This window comes from Phoenix dactylifera, chromosome 1, assembly GCF_009389715.1.
Source record: "Phoenix dactylifera cultivar Barhee BC4 chromosome 1, palm_55x_up_171113_PBpolish2nd_filt_p, whole genome shotgun sequence".
Classification (NCBI taxonomy): Eukaryota; Viridiplantae; Streptophyta; class Magnoliopsida; order Arecales; family Arecaceae; genus Phoenix; species Phoenix dactylifera.
Window position 1 is genome coordinate 2,859,287 of NC_052392.1, and position 23,815 is coordinate 2,883,101.

The window sequence follows — 23,815 nt, forward strand, 5'->3', positions numbered from 1 at the left end:
AAAAATTGACAAAGTTTATTGGCTCATTCAAGTAGGTTTGGGTTGTATCTTTCACACCAGAAAATGATTCATCTTATTTCGTGACATCGGCGACCTGCCTCACACAAGTCTCAAAATATTCTAAACTTTTTCATTCATTTATCTACATAGATCTCGAAGCGGTCATTGTGCGATCTAATAATAAATTTGTCCAAAAAAAAAAGAATCCCTTCGTGCGAAAGATGCAACCCTTCCCTTTTTCAAGTCCTCATATGAGGAGGCTATATTTTAGGATCAAAAGAAGTCATGCTCATATGTTTCTCATGATCAATGAGCTTCGTTTGGTAGAACAGTCACTGATATTCTTTATACATTCTTGCACGACTTTATGTATCTATCACTTATTAACTTATCATCTTATTATAAAATTAACTTATTATGAATAGTCAAATTATGTTTTCATAAGTAAGATTTAATCGTTAATTTTGCATTCTATCCAAATAATTTATATACAAATGCTGGTACAAGATGGGCATTGGTTAATTTGGTTTTGGACCAACAAGGCACCTTATCGAAGAGGGAGATGGTGTGGGATGCCAATTCCATCTTCTCCGGTTGCAATTCCCACCTAATTAGTCCTCCCATCCTTTTTGACGCCCAATAAATCAACGCAATGTCCCATTAGATTTTGGTGGGCCCTACAAATACTATGTGAACCAAGGACAATGCGTCAAGTTTTGGGTCAACGAAATTTGCACTCGCTTTATAAATTATTTTCTCATCATTAATTTATAAAAGTACAATGTTGTCTGCCTCAAGATTAGCAAAAAAATCGCGTTACAACACTCACCCATTCTTCTTCCCACACAAGTTGTGAACGGGCCCCACCACATCTGGTCCCACACGATAGTCATAGGGTGTCGACATGGGTGCATGAAATGTTTGTGCAGTTGGTGTTCCTCTAGATAGAAAAGCGTGAAAATGTGGCGGGGGAAACCGGCTTTATATCGTTTCCCGGAGCGCTTTTCCACATTTTCTTCTAACTTCTTCTCCGCTGGCCATCTATTTTTATCGGTGTGTTCTCCGTTTGGATCTATGCTCCGCCGCCGCCCGCCTCCGATTTAGGGGATCTTGATACGGAAGGAAGGTATTCCTTAGATCGGTCTTTGATTGCTCCGATGTGAGGTATTTGCTTCGTTTTTTTTTCTGATTTTAGCGTAATTTCTGTGATTTTTTCAGTTTTTTCTGGAATTGGGCAGCTTGGAAGTGGAATTTGGCTCTGGAACTCTAGGGCTTTGGTGGATTTGAGTGGATTTTCTAAGGTTTCTGCTGCTGCCCTTGTTGTTCAGTTCGAGAATTATATTTAATTTGGTGGGTTTTGGTATATCTGAAATGCAAGACTGGAACTGGAATTGGCTACTGGAGTGGTTAGAGTTCTTCAATTCTAGTATTATTTAGCGGGTTTGTTTGTTTTTGGCATCGAAATTGGGGAAATTCGTACTCTGGAATTAGCTGTCCGTACTAGGGTTTCTACGGGGAATTTGTGAAAGTTTGATTGAATCTTAAGGGTTCTGTAATTGGGCATGTGGGTTGCACTTGTTTGGATCCATGGATGTGTGGGCGTGTTGTTTTTGGATTTCTGGGGGCGCAGCGAGGCGGACTAGGAAAACGTTGGGCTAAAGTTCTTATGTGTTCCAGGTCCTCAGGAGCTCGGAATCTGGACTTTAAGTATTGTTAGGGAGTTACTCTATTGATGGAGGCTAGAATTGGGAGCGAAAGCCATCCATTTTATGGTGTTGGAGCATCGAACTTGAATGGGATGGGAAAGAAGAATTTTGAATGGGACTTGAATGACTGGAAGTGGGATGGCGAGCTGTTTATAGCCAGCCCTTTGAATTCTGTTCCATCGGACTGCAGGAACAAGCAGCTGTTCCCTGATTCCGCAAATGGAATGCTGTCAAACAGCTCATCATCTTGCTCTGATGAGACTGATTTTGGGGTTGCCAGTAAAGGGAAAGGCGAAGCAGAGAAGAGGAGGAAGATTGCAGCAGTGGAAGAAGATGGGTTGTATGATGGATCTGGATCTCTTGCTTTGAAGCTCGGGGGGCATGCTTATCCTATCATGGAGGCTGACCATGCAAATTGGGAAGGGAAGAATGGAAAGAAGAGCAAGTTGCAGGGTGGCAATTCTAGCCGTCCAACTTGCCAGGTGGAGGGCTGTGGAGCTGACCTCAGCAATTCAAAGGACTACCATAGGCGGCACAAAGTCTGTGAGGTGCATGCAAAGGCCAGCACAGCAGTGGTCGGAAATGCTATCCAGCGTTTCTGTCAGCAATGTAGTAGGTTGGAGTTCATCAGCTTATTCACTTGGTTTTCTATGCAAATCATCCTAAGTCTTTGTAGTATTGTCTAATCACTGTTTTGTCTCTTCCAACTATATGTTTTGATTAACAATTGTTTAAGGGCATCCCCTTTCTTATTGTTCTTACTTCTTAGTCTATATTTACTTGATTTCACTTGTTTCTTCATTAGCTTTACTTAAATTCTTGAATTCCATACCTAAGATATCTAAAAATTGAAAACCTCTAGATCAGATTCAGACCTACCGTTTTGTTCAATTTTAATGTGATCAAATGAGGTCTTAGAAAATCCTTTAGATAGTCTAGATGCAATGTTTCTCTATCTGTATAAACATTGTTAATCAGAAGGTTCAAGTTATCAAACCTGATCTCCATCATGAATAAGTTGCTGTTTTGAACTTAGGTTTGAACATCACCCCATCTACATGAAGCAATCATGAACTAGTATCACATGCTTTTAGAAGGGAAACATATAAAGAAATCCACAAACTCATTGCACTTTTACAATTTGTCACTTTGAATACCTCTACATATTGTCTTTTCTTGGGTTATAGAAATTCATAAAATATTGATGATACTTACTGGTATCTGGACATAAAAAACTTTGTCTTTAGATACTCAATTACTCGTCAGATGCTACAATACATAGCTGGAACTCAGGTTGCTCCAAAATAATGCAAAACAATGAGAAGAGATGGATTTTGATAACCAAATCGATGCTGTAAGTTATGGAAATTAGGATATCTGAAGTTTTGATTTGTCTTATGGTAGAAAGAAGCAAAACTTCAATAGCTATGATGTAGCTTTTAATGGTAAGATGGTCGGAATTTTTATGTGAAGTAGGTGTGGAGCAGGGTATCAAATGTAAATTTTGATCTGGCTTTCATGGGTTTCAGTGGTTGATTTTGGGAAGTTGATAGTAATTCCCTGCTTTGGCTATATTTAAACTATGAAGGTTGCAATTAGTATAATTTAATTATATGAGGTGGTGTCAGGGGCCTTTAGGATTCAACATGATTGGACATATTGGTTGTTTGGTAGACTAGATGGTGATTTGAGAGGATGAAAATAAGAACTGTTTGAACTTTGTAGAGAAAGTGAATAAGAACAATATAGGGAAAAAATGTCCTCAAGAAATATAAAAGGGAATGATAGTTAGTTTCCTTGCTGTGCCAAGTTCCTATGTCTTTCACCTAGGAAGGAAAGCCTATAGTTTATGGAGTCGCACCATGGAATTAGTGAAAACCTCTTAATGTTATTTAATGAACTAAAAATTGATTCACAAGAGGGCAGGTTACAAAAAGGAAAAGGCCGTGTTCATTCAAGGTGACGGAGACTCCTGCATAGCTCTAAACAAGGCTGACTAACCTTTTCTGATAGTGACTCTAGAAGAAACATAATTGAAATAAATAAATAAATAGAAGGAATTTTACAAACTCTGGTTTCCTATTGAATCGTGTATTGACAGTTATACATATCTGGAACTCAATTTTAATTTTATTAACAATTTCTTAATTAAACTATACCTTGAATGCGACTATTAGTATTGGATGCCATTCCCAGTGAAAGAATAATTTCAAGCAAACTATAAAATATAACACCATAAACTGAACCTAATTAGAACATGAGAAAATTCTTTGATTTAGAGTTCTATTGGTAGGATTTGAATCCTAATCATGTCAATAGAAAATAAATGATGGCTTATAAAAATTCAAGTATTTAGATAACACGTTTCTTGCTTGCGCCTTATGGGCATGCAATAGTCATTTTTCTTGCTTGTGCTTTATGGGCATGCAATACTTATGCTTGCTAGTGCATGTGTGTCAAGCATTGGCACAGCACGTCATAAAACCTTGTTGGTAACAAGGATTTAAATTGTAAATCATGATCTAGAACTCAAAAGATTATGGTGGTTCTTACTTATGCTCTAATACACTGGATAACAGTGATGGTGCTCGTGTGTCAAAATGCATGGTGGATTGTAAAATTTGAATGCATTAGTCACTGTACGAGCATCTTAAAATGCACATGGACCTAAAATACAACAGGTTTTGATACTTTAGAACAAAAAAAAAACCATTGTATTTGTAGTTAAGAGTTGTGCATAGTTTGACAACTCAATTATAGGTTAGAAACACTTTTTTCTTGTGCGGCTATCAGGCATTTTTCATTGCCTAGAAATTTATGACATTTCAATTTAAATGACATAGTACCATACTGCAATGATAAAATTGGCTGAAAATATGAATCTAGCTAAGCTGGTTTCTCCCTCTAGCCAGCCTTGTCTCTTGCTTTTCCTTTGCAAATTGGTGGCTCCCTAAACAAAAAATAGGTGAAGTGGGAGGAGACAGTTAGGGAGGTGGAGGTGAAGGGTGTGGGATTAGGTATTTGTGAGAGTGCGGAATTAATTTACTGAAATATGAAATTACTTCTAATACAATTTGCCTATAACATTTAATACAACCTAACCCAGTCTAAAAATTAGAAATTCAATTCACATAAGATATGACTCAAACACTGAGAAATTATTCAACCAAAAAAGAGTAGTTGAGAGAGTCGAAGGGTGGCAAACTCCAGTATTTATTGAAACGTTAATCTATTCAAAAACATTATCTAGGCTACATCTAATACAGCTTGAATTGAGTTAGGGAGACCCTATTAGTCAAAGGAATGCTTCTGTTTAATCCTTTTAGGCATGAACATAAGGATAACTTCACTCGTTAACCAAAAAGAATGGTGAAGTTGTGATACAATATCTTTGTAAGTCCTAAGCTGATGATAACTGGTTCCATTTTAATGTATGTGCCATTTCAAGTTTTTGTTTAGTTATTGTTTGCTGACATCAGAATCTGTCCTACATCAGAATACTATATGCAATTTTTTTAGCGACTTCTTTTTATGAGCTTCTTATCATCAATGTCCAGATTTCACCTTCTTCAAGAATTTGATGAAGGGAAGAGAAGCTGTCGCCGACGTTTGGCAGGCCATAATAGACGGAGGAGGAAAACCCATCCTGATGTTACTGCCAATGGGACATCCATGATTGATGATCGAGCTAGCAGTTATATATTGATAAGTCTGCTAAGAATTCTCTCCAATTTGCACTGTAATAGCCAAACCCATTTCTGTACTACATATTCATCATTTCTTTTTTTGTTTAGTCTTTATTGTCATATTTTGTTTCAGTGCAGTTTCTGTGTTCTTTTTCCTAGTTCTGGGTTCATTGTTCTCTGCTTTCTCCATAGTTGTTGATGATATTATTTTAGAGTCCTTGTGAAAATGCCTGTCATGTTTTGTTTACGCGGGAATAAATAATATTTAGCATCTACATGAGTAGAATCTTCCCAGTTTAGGGATTTGTGGATCTGGTCTCCTCTGTTACCCCCATGCTTGCCTTTTTTCCCTTCTTTTTTTTTTGGTTGGGGCCGCAGCAGGGGGGTGGGTGGGTGGGCATCTACTCTGCCCCCAGCCAAATCCTCGGCGAGTATGCCAGGACTGTGCATTGGCCAGCATGGGCCTACAGCCCCACTGATGCAGTGTGCAGGGCCTGGCACACACCCCACCTGGGGGATTGGGTGGGTGGTCGGAAAGGATGGTAACTGTACCCTGGCAACAGATGATCCATACTCATGGATATTCATTTTGTTTGGGAAACAGACTCCTAAGATACTTATCTGTCTATTTAAAAGTATTATTTCTTATGCGGAAAATGAAACTGGGAAAACGAGACAGGAAACTATTCTGTGCAACTGATTTCTTGCCCAGACGAACAATAAGACAGGTGGCATTTATAGAACCCGTGAAGTGTCTGTTGTTTATTAGTTTGCAATCAAGGTGTTAAAGGTATACAGAAGTCATCATCTTCTTTGCTTTCCTTATTGTAAGAGTTTTTCCCTTCTCTTGTAGTCCCTGTAACATTTTCCATATTAAATGTTAGATAATTAATTGATATATCTGAATATCAAATACTTGATTCTTGATGCTGGCATATGTGTATGAAGCCTTTTGTTATGCTTATGAAAATCAGAATTTCTTGTTGTTTAATCAGTCAGTTTTATATTTCTAGCACTAATTGAATAAATGGAGATCTGGCCATAAACTGCCCTGTTGAAGAGAGTGTTTTATGTCCAGGCTTAGGATCATGAAAGAGAAGGGTTAGACCTAAAAGGACTTTGAATTAATGAGAAGGAATTATAAGTCAATTATGATTCAATAAATTTTGTTTTATACAAACCATGGTACCATAGGGTCCATGATGTGAGCTCTTTTAAAAACATAACATTCATAATTTGTGGTTGAACCTGAATATGTTGATCTGTCTGTTATGATTTCATCAGTACTGCATAAGATCCTTATAACAATTTCTGTAATATATGAAATACTCTAAATGCTGACAGAGATTTTTGAAAACTAAACTATCTTTAGTTGTGGCATGCTCAAGCAGTTTGCGGTAGCTTAATTATTTAATAGAAAGCAAGGAGAAAGAACATGGTTCTTATTTATATTGGAAAAAAACATATTATAGAGAATCAAGAAAGAGTTTAACTTTTTGTGAGTAAATTAGACTTTAAATGTGTATTGAAGGTGACAAAGCATGCAAACAGGGACAATGCCAAATTTGTTGTCTATTTGTTAACAATATTAGGCCTTTTTTAGTATAGCTGCGGTCTTAAACTTTTGTTGGCTTGTTTTGTATTCATTAGCTATTGATCATGGGAGAAGTTCTATTTTCCATGTACTTTGCAAGCTAGTATAGTGTTGGCTAATAATATTGTCAAGGATTTAATACTGCCTCTGGTACTGTATCATTCTGAATTCCGATAGAAAATGGGTGCGCCACGATGTATCTCACTTGAACCGTCCTGTACCTTATGAACCAGCCATATTAGTTTGTACTGGTTATGTACCAACAGTGCGTACTGACTGTAACGGTTACATTCAAGTTGCTTTTTGTTCTCGTTTATGCCGATCGTTGCCATCCGTCTCGACCATACCAGTACCAAAAACTGATATGGCGCTCGTTATTGGTATTTAAACCATTGAATTGAAGAGCTGAGTGCGCAATTAGAACTGCAGGAGGAAGAAGCTTTGAGGAATGAATGTTATAAAGTAGTTTTAACCATATTAGAGTTTAGAGTAGATTAATTGCAGCTTTAGTACAAATTTGCAGTCTCTTCATTTCTCTTTTGGATTGATTTTTTAATGCTGGTCTCATTTGGATGTTAAATTATTACTTGACATGACTTGCTTGTAATGATTTGGCCTGATGATGAGTTCCTACTGCACATGCAGCTGATGGCTCTGGGCAGTCGAAAGATCAGGACCTCTTGTCTCATCTTTTGAGGAACCTTTCCAATCTTGCTGGTTCATTTGATGCAAGAAACCTTTCTGGACTCCCGCATACATCCCAAGATCCACAAAAACTTGGAACCACTGCTGGAACATCGTCAGACGCAGCTAATAATTTGGTTCCAAATGGTGCTCCTGCACTAGAATCGGCTAGGCCCTTAACTTCAGCTTCCAAAATAACTTATACCAATGGTACTCAGGGTTCTCCTTTGAAGCCAACTAATCACATGGGGCCAGTTGCTGCAACTACGATGGAGATGCATTCAAAAATGATGGCTTCTCCAGGTGGGACTCTGCAAGCAGTTGCTTTAGGATCTGCAACCTAAGCGACAATATACAACGTGCTTTAATCCAATTTAAAAGCTTTATTCTGATTATGTCGTATGCCTCCTGCAGAGTCTATGGCCAAGAGAGTCAGGTTGAAGGACTTTGATTTGAACAGCACATATAATGAAGAGTGCAGAGATGGATGTGAGAAGTCAGCGATCCCTGTACATATGGGGACTGGTTCTCCTAATTGTCCATCATGGTTGCTGCAGGATTCACAACGGTCAAGTCCACCACAAACTAGTGGTAATTCAGATTCAACATCAGCTCATTCACTATCTAGTTCCAATGGAGATGCTCAGGTATCTCATTTCTTCTAGTTTTTATGCACAACTATAATTTCATCCTCGCTAGATAGTGGCAGCCAGATTGCAACATAGAAAAGACAAGCAGTTATTTTATGAGATTTTGTAATTTTTAATTTTGTTTGAAAATATTCTAATTGAAATTTTTGGACAGATTTATATTTTGACATAGTTATCAGTTTATGTCAAATGCAAATGTTTCCACTGTGACACTCATCACAATTTTTTTCCTTTGCATATATTAATAGATGTTGGGATACAATGCGTAAATTTATATGAGCTTGTAAAATTCTTGTCAATGCACGGATGCAGTAATTTGGTGCTATTTATGTATGTAGCATATGAGGGGCTTTGACTTTATTTTTAGTGCATATATTGCCTCTCATATTGAATTAATTGCAATTATTTCCTCTTCAAGACGTGGTGTTGAAGTGATTATCATCTTCTCTGATTATTGCATATAGTTAAGTATTTGCAATAAGACTAAAATGAATGAGACCTTGTTTAGGAGAGCTGTTGGCATTAGAGCTTTTGGAAGTAGAGCTTTCTGAAGTAGAGCTTTTATAAAAAAGCTGTTTGCTGTTTGGTAACTATATTTCTAAAGTGCTATGACACTTTAACATGTGTTTGGTAAACAAACTGAAAAAGTACTTTTGTATAATAAAATTACCATAGAGGACATTGCATAGTATTATACAATAGAGCATAATAAAATATAACATATATTAATATATAAATATATGATATAGTATAATATTACTATAATGTAATATAATATTATTATAATATAGTAATATAACATTGTATACTATAGCATAATAATCTAATATAATATTAAATTATTTAACTTAACACACTAATGTATTATGATATAATGTAATATAATATTATATTTATAGTATAATACAATAATAAACATACAAAATATTATAATTATTAGCGTCCATTAATTTCTCATAATATAACATAATATTAAATTATTTAATATAACATATTAATGCATTATGATATAATGTAATATAATATTATATTTATAGTATAATACAATAATAATGTTATAAAATATTATAATTATTAGCGTAAATTAATTTTTCATAATATAACATAATATTAAATTATTTAACATAACATATTAATGTATTATGATATTATATAATATAATATTATATTTATAGTATAATACAGTAATAAAGATATAAAATAATAATAGGAAACAAGAATACCTGTTTTTGCATGGAAGAGAGTCTGATCCACGACTAGAGTTCTTTGTTAGGGCTTCAGCAAATTTTTAGGTTTATAAAGAGACAAAGTATGTAATTGTTATATTTTATTATAGGTATTTTGGTCAAAAAAACAACTTTCTGACAAAACTCAAAACAGTTTTTTCGGAAAACTCTAAAATGGAGCTTCTTCCAAAAGCTGTTTTTAGCTTTTTGAAAAAGCTAAAACAACTTCCCAAAATTTTTACTAAACATTTTTTTTCATCCAAAAGTGCTTTTGGAAGGCCAGAAAGTGTTTTTTGGCCCTCCAAAAGCTCCCCCAAACGGGGCCTGATTCATCACAAATGTAGCTAAGATTTTTGACATGTTTGCACCTCGAGGCATCATGGTCCTTTGCTTTACTCATTTCCATGCCACTGATGACATGGGAATCAAGTGCTGTCCGGACACATGATTGTATCATCAAGTGCCTTATTTAATTCCTCTATGGGCTGGTTGTCTACACCTAGATCAATTATTGGGGTGTGAATGTATTGCATTATGGGGTGACCAGATGGCCTGTTAAATCAACCAACACCTGAGACTTGACCTTTAGCACTAGGTGGTTGGGATTGGGTTTTCTTTATATCCACCCAAGTAGGGTTCAAATCTCTGAAGGCCCTCAATATCATTGCTGCTTTATATCACGAGGTTTACTATAACTTCACAAAACAAAAACAAGTACAAGTGGATGCTTGTTTCCTATGGGTGTCAACATATGAATTTACCCATACCCAAACCTGTGTTACATCTAATCCCAAAATCAAACCTAATTTATACCATACACCTGGACCTGAGAATTTGTCGGGCCAGATTGGCTCTGGGTCAAGTTAAAAGACATTAATGTTGGGCTGCACTTGGCCTGTCTGAACTTCAAGCCTGAGTTGTCCAAGCTCAAGTCTTCCCTGAGATAAAAAAAACATCAGGCCCGACGTAATCCAAAATTGTCAAATCTTAATCCGAAATAAGAGAGAAAGAGGGACTGAGTGTGGAGTCGTGACTCATGAGAGTGTTGGTGATCATGGCAGTACTGGGGATGGTTGCCTTTTTCAGCATTGGTATCTCACACTGTGTCTAGATCGGAGAGGGAGGGATGGCGTCTGATCCCATGGATTATGCCGCAATAGGAGAGAATGAAAGAGGGATCTCCTTTGGCCATTGATGTCTTTGTCCAGTGTTGATGATCTTGCTGGAAGAGTAGATCAGTGAGGAGGCATCTTATGCGGCCCATCATTTCGGAGGTTTTATTTGGGAGAACCACGTGTTTGTCCCCTCTCCCTTGAATTCTGTACTTTGTTCTGATTTTATGGGCTGCACCCACACCCGAATAGTGTGTGTTCTCATTGTACCAAAAAAAAAGAGGAGGGAGGGATACCATAGGAGAGGGTTGGCATACCTTTTGCCTTGTGATTAGGGCATGGAAGGAGTGGCCATGTGGCTATGTAATGTACAAATTTCATTAGGGATGACAACGGGTCGGATTGGCCAATACCCTTCCCCACCCCGCAATTAGAAAACCCATACCCATACCCAACCCACACCCACCTTGGGTCGGGTCGGGTCAGGTAAGAAACTTGTCATGCAAACATTTTAAAATAATTGTAACTTTCAAAAGGGGGATTTAGATTAAGGTTATATTGGGTCAGGTTCGGGGCAGGGCATACCTTTACCCACACCCGACTGGAACCCGCTTCGGGTATTTTATCTATAACCCATACCCGCCTCGGGGTTTAATAGGGTCGAGTAAAACCCGCCTCATTCGGGTTAGGTATTCGATGAGTCGGCTACAACTGCCACCACAAAATTTCATTATTTAGTTGGGCCAATATCGGTTGGGCCAATATAAATTTGAGTTGAGATAGTAGGCCAAGCTTGAAAATTGATTACAATAGAAGATCTGAAATTAGGTAGGCGAGCCAGAAGTTCTTTCTCAAGCCTGTCCAAAATTCAGGTGGCTAGGCCAGGTTGCTTTTGCTCAAGTTATACCAAACGGTAGGGATTCAAAACAATCAGGAAGCAGTTGTGTTTTGGGTTGTTATTCAGAATATGTTGTGCTAGCTCTACATTAGCCATGGTGGCGTGGAAGACCAAGGCGAAAGTGGTCTAACAAAGAGAAGAGGGGGAAAAGTGAGCTATGACATGTTGTCATTGTCTCATTTATTAGACAAACACTCAGTGGCATGGATGGTCACTGCCTTTTTCTATTGGAGAACTATTGGAGAACTTTAACACACTCTCAAGAGGGAAAGAGAGAGGAATTTTTTCAATTGACACAAGCAAGGGATGAGAAATATTACTGAGATATGTAATGACATATACATTATATGATTGGGTCAGGCTGAGATGTGGTTCAGCCTATGGCCAAACCTGACGTCGCAGAGTAACACTTTGATCTAATTTGTGAACCAAACCCAACTCAATAGCTTATTAGGCCTATTTTTCAAACATAAAACCCTAAGTTCCAGGTTGGTTTCGAGTTGGGCTGTCGGGCTATCACCCTCACTGCCACCCCTGCTTGTTCTTGCCTAGTTCAGTATCTGCAATCTTACAGCTAATTTTTGGTTGAAATTTTCTTCTAATTCTTTGTTTTTGTATTGGCACATGAGATATTCGTTTATAGGAAATGGCTTTCTTGTTTGCACACGGGAGGCAGATAAATGTGTGGGTATTATTTTCAGATGCTGTCTCTTGGAGACTGTAGTTATCTGACTTTATTATCCTTTGTTTCCAGTGTCGAACAGATAGAATCATCTTGAAGCTTTTTGGTAAAGATCCTAATGATCTTCCTCTTGTGTTGCGTGCTCAGGTAAGGAACACTTATTCAAATTTTATCTGTTATGATATGCTGAAGAATTTGCCTCTTAATTGTTTAATGCTGAATTACAGATCCTTGACTGGCTATCCCACAGTCCTACTGACATTGAGAGCTACATTAGGCCTGGTTGTATCATTCTAACAATATATCTTCGTCTAGCTGAGTCTGCATGGGAGGAAGTATGCTTCTATATTTCTACACTTTACTTTCATTATGGCTGATTCTTCTGGTTCTAGCTATTGATGATTGGTCCTCAATCTATCTGGTCCTTTCCATGTCACAGCTTTGTCATGACTTAAGCTCCAATCTGAATAGGCTCTTCCACAACTCCAGTGATAATTTCTGGAGAACAGGATGGATATATGCTAGGGTACAACACCATGTAGCATTTATTTATAATGGTATGTGGGGCTTTTCAATTAGTATAACTTTATTGATGTTTGCATTTTTCTGTGTCTTGGCTCAATGAGTGGCAAAGAAGAAAAGTCTCCTTATTTTGTCACATTGCTGCTGCAGGTCAGGTTGTGCTGGACACACCTTTGCTTCTCAGATGTCCCAATAATTGCAAGATTTTATGTGTTACACCTATTGCTGTTTCTAGTTCTGCAAGGGTTAACTTCACTGTGAAAGGTTTTAACCTAATTCAGTCGACGTGTAGGTAGGTTTTTTCCCCCTATTCCTTTTGTGTTCTTGCATGCTTGATTATGTGATTTGACCATAATTCACCCGAAGGACTTCAGGCAATGACTTCTTTTGCTCAGAAATAAGTCTGACTGCTTTTACTTGCTTCTGCATTGTATTTGCTAATAATGGTTTTAGGTTACTCTGTTCATTTGAGGGAAAGTATTTGGTCCAAGAAACAACACAAGCTCTAGTGGAGGGTACTGGCACAGGTGCTCGTCATGAGGGATCCCAGCACCTGAGCTTCTCTTGTTCCCTCCCTAATGCAGCAGGGAGAGGATTCATTGAGGTGCTGCAATGTTATAGTCATTTTTTCCCTTCCTCTCCCTCCCTCCATTCTGTTTATATATAATCTCGCTGTTGTTGGTTTCTTGAATTGTCGGTTTTGATTTCAGGTTGAAGACCATGGCCTTAGCAATTGCTTCTTACCCTTCATAGTTGCAGAAGAAGATGTATGCTCTGAGATACGTATGCTGGAGAATGCAATCGATGTGACCGCATGTAAGGACCATGATCAAGGAAGAACAGATGCAAAGAATGCCAGAATCGAAGCTCTAGATTTTTTAAATGAATTTGGTTGGCTTCTCAGAAGGAACCACCTGAGGTCTAGATCTGAACAAATTAAATATTGTCCAAATGTCTTTCACCTGAAACGGTTCAGGCAGCTTATGGCATTTGCCATGGATCGTGAATGGTGTGCGGTTGTGAAAAAACTCCTCGACATCTTATTTAATGGAACAGTTGATGTGGGTGGGCGGTCTCCTGTGGAGCTTGCCTTGTCAGAAAATCTGCTTCACACAGCTGTTCGCAAGAACTGTAAGGCTATGGTGGAACTTCTCTTGAGATATATACCAGATAAAATGTCAAAGGAGACAAGTTATGATAGATTTTTATTTAGACCTGACATTGTTGGCCCCTCCAACATTACTCCACTTCATATTGCAGCAGCCAGTAGTGGTGCTGATGATATATTGGATGCACTGACTGATGATCCTCAACTGGTATTTCCGTCGCTATACTTGCATCATGTTTTTATATTTTTCTTTATGATAGTGAGGGAAATGGACCGGAGAAGTTTCATTTTGAGAAATTTGCTATTTAGGCTACATTATTGCATGAAATGTTCATGCATGATGTGCCCACATAATCTAAAGCCTTTGCCATAAGAGTCACGAACATTTTTTGAAGTGCTGGCATAGATAGACATAAACATGTTGAACGTATTAGTCTCTTTGGTACATCAGGTACTGGCTTTATGGATCATTCTTTATTGATTTCCATCTGTGGCTTGTCCCTAATCTTGGGAGGACTGTCTTCAATTGCCTTTCCTCTATTTACCATCAAGTTCTGCTTTGGCCTCAGCTTCTCTTTTCTAATGCTGCACCTGAATCCAAGACACCTTCCTAGCTGGAAACATCCTTGGCCAGCATGTACATGGCCAAGGCCGTTTTGAAATCATTTTGTCCTATACTTGTGCTATTTTTTATGCTTTGTAAAATGTGCTCATCCCCTACTATTTTTTCTTTCGTGTTATCACATTCACCTCCACGCTTCATCTTATGCGCCACTAGACCTGAATTTGCTTTATGCTGAAACCTGGACTTATGTGTTGCTTGTGATATCTGCCAGCAATCATTTTTCTTAAAACGCTGACTCATCATATTTGTATACATTACTCATCAGAAAATAACTATTGTTTTGCTTTTTTATTGCTGTTTCTAACATATTATGGTGTTTATGATACCAGATTGGAATCAAAGCATGGAAGAATGCACATGACAGCACCGGTTTCACTCCTGAAGACTATGCCCATGCTCGAGGGCATAAATCCTACGTAGAAATGGTGCAGGAGAAAATTGATAAGCAACCAGGCAAAGGTCATGCGGTCGTTGACATTCCCGGGAAACCACCGGCACCTGATTCCCATAAGCTATCAGATGGACCGAACTTTGGGAAGCTATCTGGTTTTGAGATGAGCATGAACAAGGTGGGACCAGCACAACAGATCTATTGCAATCGCTGCAGTCAGCAGCTGGTGTACCGGAGTTCTGCAGCTAGGACATTGTTGTACAGACCGGCAATGCTCTCTATGGTGGGCATTGCAGCAGTTTGTGTGTGTGTTGGTCTGCTACTGAAAGGGCCACCGGAGGTTTTCTATGTATTCCCGCAATTTAGGTGGGAATTGTTGGGCTATGGCACAATGTGAGGGTTGCAAATAACAGTTTGGTCATCATTGCCATTATTAGGATGTAAGTTGGTGAGTGTTTGTGTGGGGAGACTTCTTACACCGTCAGCAACATTGTAATATATTGTTCTATCAAAATCAAAAAAAGTGTCATCCTATTTTTTTCAGGAGACTTTTAACTTACTAAACACCAATTGTTTAAGAACAGTGTGAGAGAGATTGTACTTTTGGGTCTTGATTCTTTTGAATGCGAGCACATTGGAGCTGTCACTTGTGGTGATGGTTGATCATGAGCAGAACCTTGATTCTTTTGAATGCGAACACATTGGAGCAGTCACTTGTGGTGATGGTTGATCATGAGCAGAACCTGATGAAGGCGTTTTTGGTTAGTGCCATGGTTTGGTGTCTATCAAATTTCTTACCCGGAGCAAGCAAGAGCTCCTAAACTTGATCTCATGGTAGGATGTGATTCTCACATCGCATGGACGCTTTCTGGCGGAGAAGATTTGACCAGAACTATAGACAAACCAGAAACATGAAACTTGAATATTGGGTTCGGTGACCTGTATTGATCTATCACAAATCCGTCGAGGTTCGATACAACCAACGTGCATTTTATTATAATTTTATTTGATATGGTACTTTGATTTGGCCCTCTTATTTGATCGTGAATCTATTGAATGCAGATCCCTTTTTCTTTTGCTGTAACCCTTCAAGGTCCAGGGGACTCCTAAAGAAGTTTGTGAGTTTAAACCGTCTCACAATTAAGATTTTTTTCCTTGGTTCATCCAGTGCCTCAGTAAGGTTGAGGAAACTCTGAAGCACACAAGAATCTTTGCGCTTTGGATTTCATTAGTTCGGTTTTAAACTTATTTTAGTGGCAATAAGAGTAGAGAATCATTTGCTGAAAACTGACTGCCTGACTGCTGAATCTGCTCTCATTTATGCTTCCCTGGGCTTTTCAGACCTACCAGATCGACCCTGTTTGTAATGCAAAATATTGTGATGTGCTGCTTGAATTGCACTAGTGTTTAAAAATTTTCACTAACCACCCCAACAAGAACTGGACAGGCCTCCACTCTAGGAGGCATGCGTGGAACTAACTCAGCCATGAGTGCTTGCCTCAAGTGCACTTCGTTCAAACCCAACCATTAGAAAAAGGGATACTATATTGGTCGCCATGCCGGTATGCATGGCAACTGGTTGAGTTGGTTGAGTATTAACAGTGAACTAGGGTTTGCTTTTATGGTCCCTCGCCTATTTCACCAAATTTCTTCTCATCCTACTTCTCAGTTTCTTTTTTTTTTTTTTTTAAATGGAAGTAATACAAAAAGAAAAAAAGTCATTGGAAGTGCTTGAAAATTGTATGGCTAGTGATATTTATATATGTGTATAATACAGAAATTATTTTCCACATGTTTAAATGATGATTTAAGTTATTCATATTTTATAGGTTATTTGATGATTTTTTTTTCAAAATATTTCATCATAATAATTGACTATATTTTACTATATATATATATTGCTGAAATGATGATTCATATATTTTTAATACGAATACATGAGACTGACCATTCTATAGTTGAACTTAGTTTTATTTTATAGTTTTCTTTTATGGTACATATTTTATGGTTTTATTGAGGTCCTCCGCAGGCTCTCTTTTTTTTTTGTTAAGCCAAAAGAGGTACGCAACGAAAAAAAAGTGACGCTGTATAAGTATCTTCTTGGAAGCATTACAACATACACCCACCATCCCTCTCGCTCCCAACTCCGAGCTCACTCCAAGCCATGGCCTCTTCATGGTCGCTCTACTCCTTCGCCTCGCCTCCTCTCCTCCTCCCTTCGCGCGGCGAGCCAAGAACAAGAGAATCCGACGGCTTCTCTCGGGTGCTGCGCTGCGCCCTCGGCTCCCGGACGAGGAAGGCCGGCGCTTGGAGCAGTTCTCCCTTCCTCATCATCTCCTCCGCCACCGCCGGCAGGGCCGCTGTCAAGGCGGCGCCTCCCCCGAAGAAGCGGCACTGGAAGGAGGGGGAGTTCCCGGGGGTCTCAGAGGCCGCGGTCTCCAAGCCTCCCAGGACTCCCATCAAGAACGTCAAGAAGAAGGTCAATGACCGTGTGAGGAAGGCCGGCGCTTCGAGCAGCTCTCCCTCCATCACCACCTCCTCCGTCGCCGCCGGCAGGGCCGCTGTCAAGGCGGTGCCGCCCCCGAAGAAGCGGCACTGGAAGGAGGGGGAGTTCCCGGGGGTCTCGGAGGCCGCGGTCTCCAAGCCTCCCAGGACTCCCATCAAGAACGTTAAGAAGAAAGTCGATGACCGTGCGGCCGCCAAGGCCTGGGTGAGCACCGTCACGGAGGCCCTCGCCGAGAAGATCCAGAAGAAGCAGTGGCAGGAGGCCCTCGAGGTTCGCCATCTTTCTTTTTCTTCTTTTTTTTTTCCTTCCCTTTTCTATTTCTTGCTGTAGATTTCAAAGATTTGCTTTTGCTTCTTTTTCAGTATATCGAATGATTAAAAATTTGTGAATTTGGTTGAAAAATGAGTTTGTGAGGTTGAATTCATTAAAAAAGTCACGTTTTTGTGTTAATTTAGCTTTACTTATGGGGTATCCCTTTAAATGTAATTACTTGAGAAAGTTGTTCATTGGTCCAGGCTTGTATAATGATTTATCTTACGTATGCTTGGAAATAATTGGGTGATCAGTGGCTCAGGACAGAAGTTCCACACCCTCATGAAAAAAGAATAGCTTAAGTTTTTTGGAATTCGTATCTAAATTAAGATTTATCCCTAAAATTCTTGAAGTAATCCTATATTGACATTATCTTGGAAGTGAAAAATCTTGTAATGTCATAAGAGGCTAGCTTATGTAGGAACGGCAACTGAAAAAGAGAGATAAATCCGAACCCGAATTGCTCGGACAAGGCTTGATGGTTATAAGCATGTCATATGGTAAAGAAAGGAAGCAAGAAGAAAGATGGTTGCAAGATGAGAAGGGAAATGGGGTTTTGGGAGTAAGAGATATCAGTACTGGTGGTTAGTAGGAGAAGAAGTAGATGCTCTTGAGAGAGATGCCTTTCAACTCTTGAGCAACGGAATGCCCATGCTGCTTCTAATCCTTCTCTTTGTCCATTTGCCTCTTTCAAACTTGTATTTTGGTTCTTCCTTTTAAACTCTCTTTCCTCCTCCTGGTGCATGCTTGTGTGCATGCATTGTAAAACAGGTGCAGTGAAGAAGATATTAATAGATTGATGCCCAACCCAACCGAATAAAAGATGTGACCCTAAGAACAAGTTATAGATGTGAGTTGTGAAACATGTTGTAATGAACAACCCAAATCGATGATATGAGCTTTATCAAGTTTTGGTAGTAGCCAGCATAAATGCTTCATCATACATAAGTACCTTCTTACCGGGTAAGTTCAACTATTAAATACATTGATGTGTGGCGTAACACTTGCCATCTCTGTTCGGTTGTTGACTAGTATAACTTAAGCTGAGATTCCATAAGATTATATCTTTTTGCCAGAGGTCTCATTTCTGAGCAAGAGTTCATTTTCATGCCTTCTGCAATGCTTGTGAATTTCCATCTTGTTTAGATCATTTAAGTGCTTAATCTTAATCTTCTTCTAGCATAACACTTACATTTTCCATCCCATCATCCTTGAAAACAGCTATTTAGTAATATGGTGAGTTGGTGGCTAGAATTTTCGAAAGTTTTTATGTAGTTGCCTGGTTTATGTGATATATTTCCAATACCTTGGTATAGGTGTTTGAGATGCTCAAAGAACAACCCTTTTATTATCCAAAAGAAGGCACATATATGAAACTCCTGATCCTACTTGGAAAATCAGGTCAAGCCTACCAAGCACAGGAACTCTTTGACAATATGGTGGAAGAGGGATTGCAACCCACTTCTGAACTTTACACAGCCTTGCTAGCAGCTTACTGTAGGAGCAACCTCCTTGATGAAGCATTTTCAGTCCTCAACAAAATGAAGACCTTGCCCCTTTGTCAACCAGATGCCTATACATACAGTACACTGATAAAAGCATGTGTGGAAGCTTCCCGATTTGAACTGGTTGATTCCTTGTATCAGGACATGTGCGACCGCTCAATAACCCCAAACACAGTCACACAGAACATAGTTCTTAGTGGTTACGGAAAGGCTGGAAAATTCAATGAGATGGAGAAAGTTCTTTCTGGGATGCTTGAGAGTACTGCTTGCAAACCAGATATCTGGACTATGAATATCATTTTAAGCTTATTTGGCAACAGAGGTGAGGTTGATCTAATGGAAAAATGGTATGAGAGATTCCGCGGGTTTGGAATTGAACCAGAAACACGCACTTTTAACATTCTGATTGGTGCCTATGGAAAGAGACGAATGTATGACAAAATGACATCAGTGATGGAATACATGCGGAGGCTCGCATTTCCATGGACTACCTCTACTTATAATAATGTGATCGAGGCCTTTGCAGATGTAGGTGATGCAAAAAATATGGACCATGCGTTCAATCAGATGCGTGCTGAGGGGATGAAAGCTGATACCAAGACCTTCTGTTGTCTGATTAAAGGGTTCAGTAATGCTGGTCTCTTTCATAAGGTAGTGAGCAGCATTCAGTTAGCTGAAAGGCTGGAGATACCAACTAACACCTCATTCTATAATGCTGTGATATCTGCATGTGCAAAGGCAGGAGATCTGATGGAGATGGAGAGGGTGTTCAAGCGTATGAAGGATAGGCACTATACTCCAGATTCCACAACATATTCTATCTTGGTGGATGCATATAGGAAGGAAGGAATGACTGACAAGATTTATGATTTGGAACAGGAGAATCCAAAGATGTTTGGGGTTGATCTTTTAGCTAAATGAAGGTGCTTGGTGCTGCAACCTTGAGGTCAAGGATTGAACCAAACCTTAAACCTTTCCGGAATGATACAAAGATACGATGCTTCTACTGGAACTGCAGGACTGGTATAACGAAGAATGTAGAATGCCATCTTGATCCCCAGCTTTTACTCCATGGACTTGCTCTTATCGGGTTTAACCTCCTTTATCAATGCTAGCAGCTGCAGGGCCAAATGAAAGATCAAGAGGAGGACATAATTCGGTATTCCACTTCAGAGATTAAGCCCTTCCTGTCACTGCCCCTTGATTTTTGTACAATGTATGCATGTAAAGAATTATGGATATTTGTTGGTCAAAATTTTGTTTATGTTGATTAGTTTTTGTGGCATCATTCCATTCTGACTGCTCTTTGCTGCGTGCTATCTGTTTTTTCGTTCGCTAATTCACTATTATGCTCACCAGATCATGATCAAAGTGAGAATAGTCCACATCTTAACGGACCGAAACCAGTGTCCTCTGCTGCATTACAATTAACATTTATGATCTTGAAGGACGAATGAAGATTATGATACTTTCAAGTTTAAGTATGGCTATTTCAGATAGAATAATTTTATGTGATTCAGTGTTAAACAAAGAGAGCGGAGGAGGGCCTCGGTGGGGAGAGGACGTCCACAGTTTGGAGGAAAGCTTTCGCATCCAAAGAGGCTCTTCTTCCCCACTTCCCTTTTTTTTCAAGGCCGAAATTGACAAAAACCAAGAAAATTAGGGACATCTATGCTGAGTTTTTTCCAATTTACTTGAATTCCAGATATATTGGAGGATGGATAACACCCTGTAATATGGTGTTTTTATTTTTTCATTGATTATTTTATTTTTATAAATTATTAATATCATAATAATATACTATGTTTGTTATTTTACTTATAAATATTGCTAGTTCATTGATATCGACACTCCAGCATTATGTGTCTATTGAAAATATAATTGAAACACTAAACATACAAAACAAAAGCAGCCCAATCCCCTTTTTATGCATAGAAACAAAAAATCCTGAAAAAAGAAAAAAAAAGGTTTTTTTTCGTTGTCCTGATTTAGGTTTTTTTTTTTTTTTGTTGCTAATGAAAAGGGGTAGGGGGGAGGAAGGGACAAGCCCACCCCCGCGTAGCAGCCCCTAACCGGGCCCCCGCCCCGCCAGGAGAATATTCGATGCGGGCAGAAATGGCCGTGTGTTGGGCACCCCGACCGGTTTTACTCATACCCTCCCCACCCGTGGGCCCGGCTCAGCTACTCCTCTGAGCTCTGGCTCGAGTCCCACGTATGAGTACGTCACATCCGGCACCACCCCGGCTACTAGCGGTTCAAGAGCGGTCCTGATTTAGGATTGGTACAAAATTTTGTACCGTGTGTCAATATGGGACAGTTTATTACCGTACTAGCCAAAAACTAGCACTAGTGCCGCTACCTGTATTTAAAACCTTCTGTTTTAGTCATACAGATAATTACAGTAAATGGCTAGAATTTGTAAGTCGTAACACTGATTCCCCCCCACCGTAGCATTCTTCAAATCTCTTAAGAATTTTCTTTTATGAACAGCATCCAGGAACTATTTTTGTGACCATAGAACTGAAGTTAGCCTTTGTTCATGACTGACTGTAGCCTGGCCAATGACCCAGCTCATTTTACAAGATATGGTGACACTGCAATTTGGGTACTCTCTTTGCAATCTCATGAGGACCTGATAGTTTATCACTTCTCATATTTCAGTTGTCTATGGACCATACTCAACCTTTCCTCCTGGTTAACTATGACTGAGTCAGAATCACTGATTGTTTTGCAAGGTCTTACCAGTTTGGATTGTGATGCTTTTCTGTTTTAGGATGACTTGGTTCCCACATGGTACGTGATTAATTACTGAAGTCAGCCTTTGCTCATAGTTTTCTACAACCAGGCAGCTCACCAGCTTGTTCTACAATGTATGGTGGATTTGGAGTTTGATGTGCTTCCTCTGCAAGTTTACAATGAATGATTCGGTGTTTTTTCCTCCTCTCTCACGTAGTATCATGTGGCCTCTTAAGTTAGCTTGTTTTACAATAAGTGGTGGATTTGGAATTCGAAATGACCACCTTTGCATTCTCATAGTGACATACTAGTTTAATCTTATCAAATTCAGGCTTCACTTGATGTTGACGGCAAACTGGCCACTAACCTTGCTTGGTTTACAAGGTATGTTAGGTCTGACATTTGAGATACTTCAGAATTTTATGATAATTTTATTTCTTCACTTGTTTTGCAGACAGGTAACTTTAACCTTCATTGATTAAGACAGTCTTCAAAAGCTTTCAAACAATCCACATGCTTAGAAGTTACTTCCTTTCCAAGAATTCCATGGGATGCTGCTGCTGATTCTTTCAGTTCCTTCTGTCCTTGAGAGCATTAATAAAGAACACTTCTTCCATAGACCTAGCGATAAATTTTAAAAAATAGCCTGGTCATGGTCAATAAGATGCAGCAGCATTTAGAATGGATGTTATAAAAATATTTTGGTCTCAGTCATCGGTAGTTTGGCCTACTTTGAATTGTTTATCTCATTCATCTGAAGAAGGCAAGAGAGTTACTCCTCATTTTGATACAGGCAAGATGCTTTATCCCAAGGTTTAATATGGTAATCTTTCCAAGTAGCTTACTGTGAGGACCCGTGCGGGCGTGTGTTTAGTCCCACATCGGTTATTTGCTGGGTAGATCTTGGGTACTTATACAGAATCAAGGAACCCAAACAATACCTTCCGGCTAGCCATTTTGGGTGAGGTCCTGGGTTGTTACAAATGGTATCAGAGCGGACCTGGCCCATAACCTATGTGGACTAGGGGACACTGCAGCACAGATCCATTGGGGCTGACCACGGGCCAATCGTGATGTTTGTGATTTGATTTGAATAGATATGAACCCTTAGCCTGACGAGGACGTCAGGGCTTGAACGGGGGGAGTATGTGAGGACCCGTGCGGGCGTGTGTTTAGTCCCACATCGGTTATTTGCTGGGTAGATCTTGGGTACTTATACAGGATCAAGAAACCCAAATAATAACTTCCGGCTAGCCATTTTGGGTGAGGTCTTGGGTTGTTACACTTACTCTCCAAGAATTCCATGGGATATTTTTTTTTCTGGTATTTGAGTACAAGACGTCTCACAGATTGAACCATCTTCATTTGTTAATGATTTGCTCTGGATTTCAAGAAAGCAGATTTCTATCCATCATTACTCTTACTGAAGCTAACTATTTCTCAAATTAGCTTCGAGTTAACTCTGTTTTGTTGTTTGTCTTGTATACAACTCAGCTAGCATCAGATTCCACCGATGATCGATGATGAAACGTGATGTTCCTCGTAGAAAAAACGAGAAAAAAAAGACAAATTGAAACTTTGGCAATTCAAACTAAAATTCTGATGAAAAAGGAAAAAAGATCATTCGCAAGTTCCAAATGGTTGAGATGTATCACAGAAATCAAGAAAAAGATGTTTAACTTACAGAAAAAAGGTTTAGATAATTAATGTTGGGTGGGTCAAGTGAAACTGCAAATGGAAATAGCAAGCACTGGAGAGTCAGCAGAGAATAGAAAAAGTAGTAAAATTAAAAAATGCATATATCTGCTATTTGCGCATGTTTGATGAATGAATTTTTTGTATATTTTATAACGAGTTCATTGAATCTGTAAA

At 39.0% G+C, this 23,815-nt stretch overlaps 2 protein-coding genes across 2 annotated transcripts; both read left to right on the forward strand.

The window, feature by feature from the left end:
- Nucleotides 1-980: 980 nt before the first annotated feature.
- Nucleotides 981-15,521, forward strand: LOC103721777 (squamosa promoter-binding-like protein 6). The gene is made up of 12 exons (XM_008812114.4): nt 981-1,126; nt 1,219-2,322; nt 5,264-5,445; nt 7,632-7,973; nt 8,085-8,317; nt 12,311-12,385; nt 12,466-12,573; nt 12,678-12,795; nt 12,911-13,052; nt 13,214-13,364; nt 13,471-14,076; nt 14,823-15,521. Exons 2-12 carry the CDS (start codon nt 1,733-1,735, stop codon nt 15,279-15,281), a joined length of 3,006 nt encoding a protein of 1,001 aa, XP_008810336.2. The 5' UTR covers nt 981-1,126; nt 1,219-1,732; the 3' UTR covers nt 15,282-15,521.
- A 1,394-nt stretch (nt 15,522-16,915) lies between these two features.
- On the forward strand, nt 16,916-20,500 carry LOC103721787 (pentatricopeptide repeat-containing protein At3g06430, chloroplastic). The gene is made up of 2 exons (XM_008812125.3): nt 16,916-17,660; nt 19,019-20,500. Exons 1-2 carry the CDS (start codon nt 17,049-17,051, stop codon nt 20,126-20,128), a joined length of 1,722 nt encoding a protein of 573 aa, XP_008810347.2. The 5' UTR covers nt 16,916-17,048; the 3' UTR covers nt 20,129-20,500.
- Nucleotides 20,501-23,815: the final 3,315 nt, after the last annotated feature.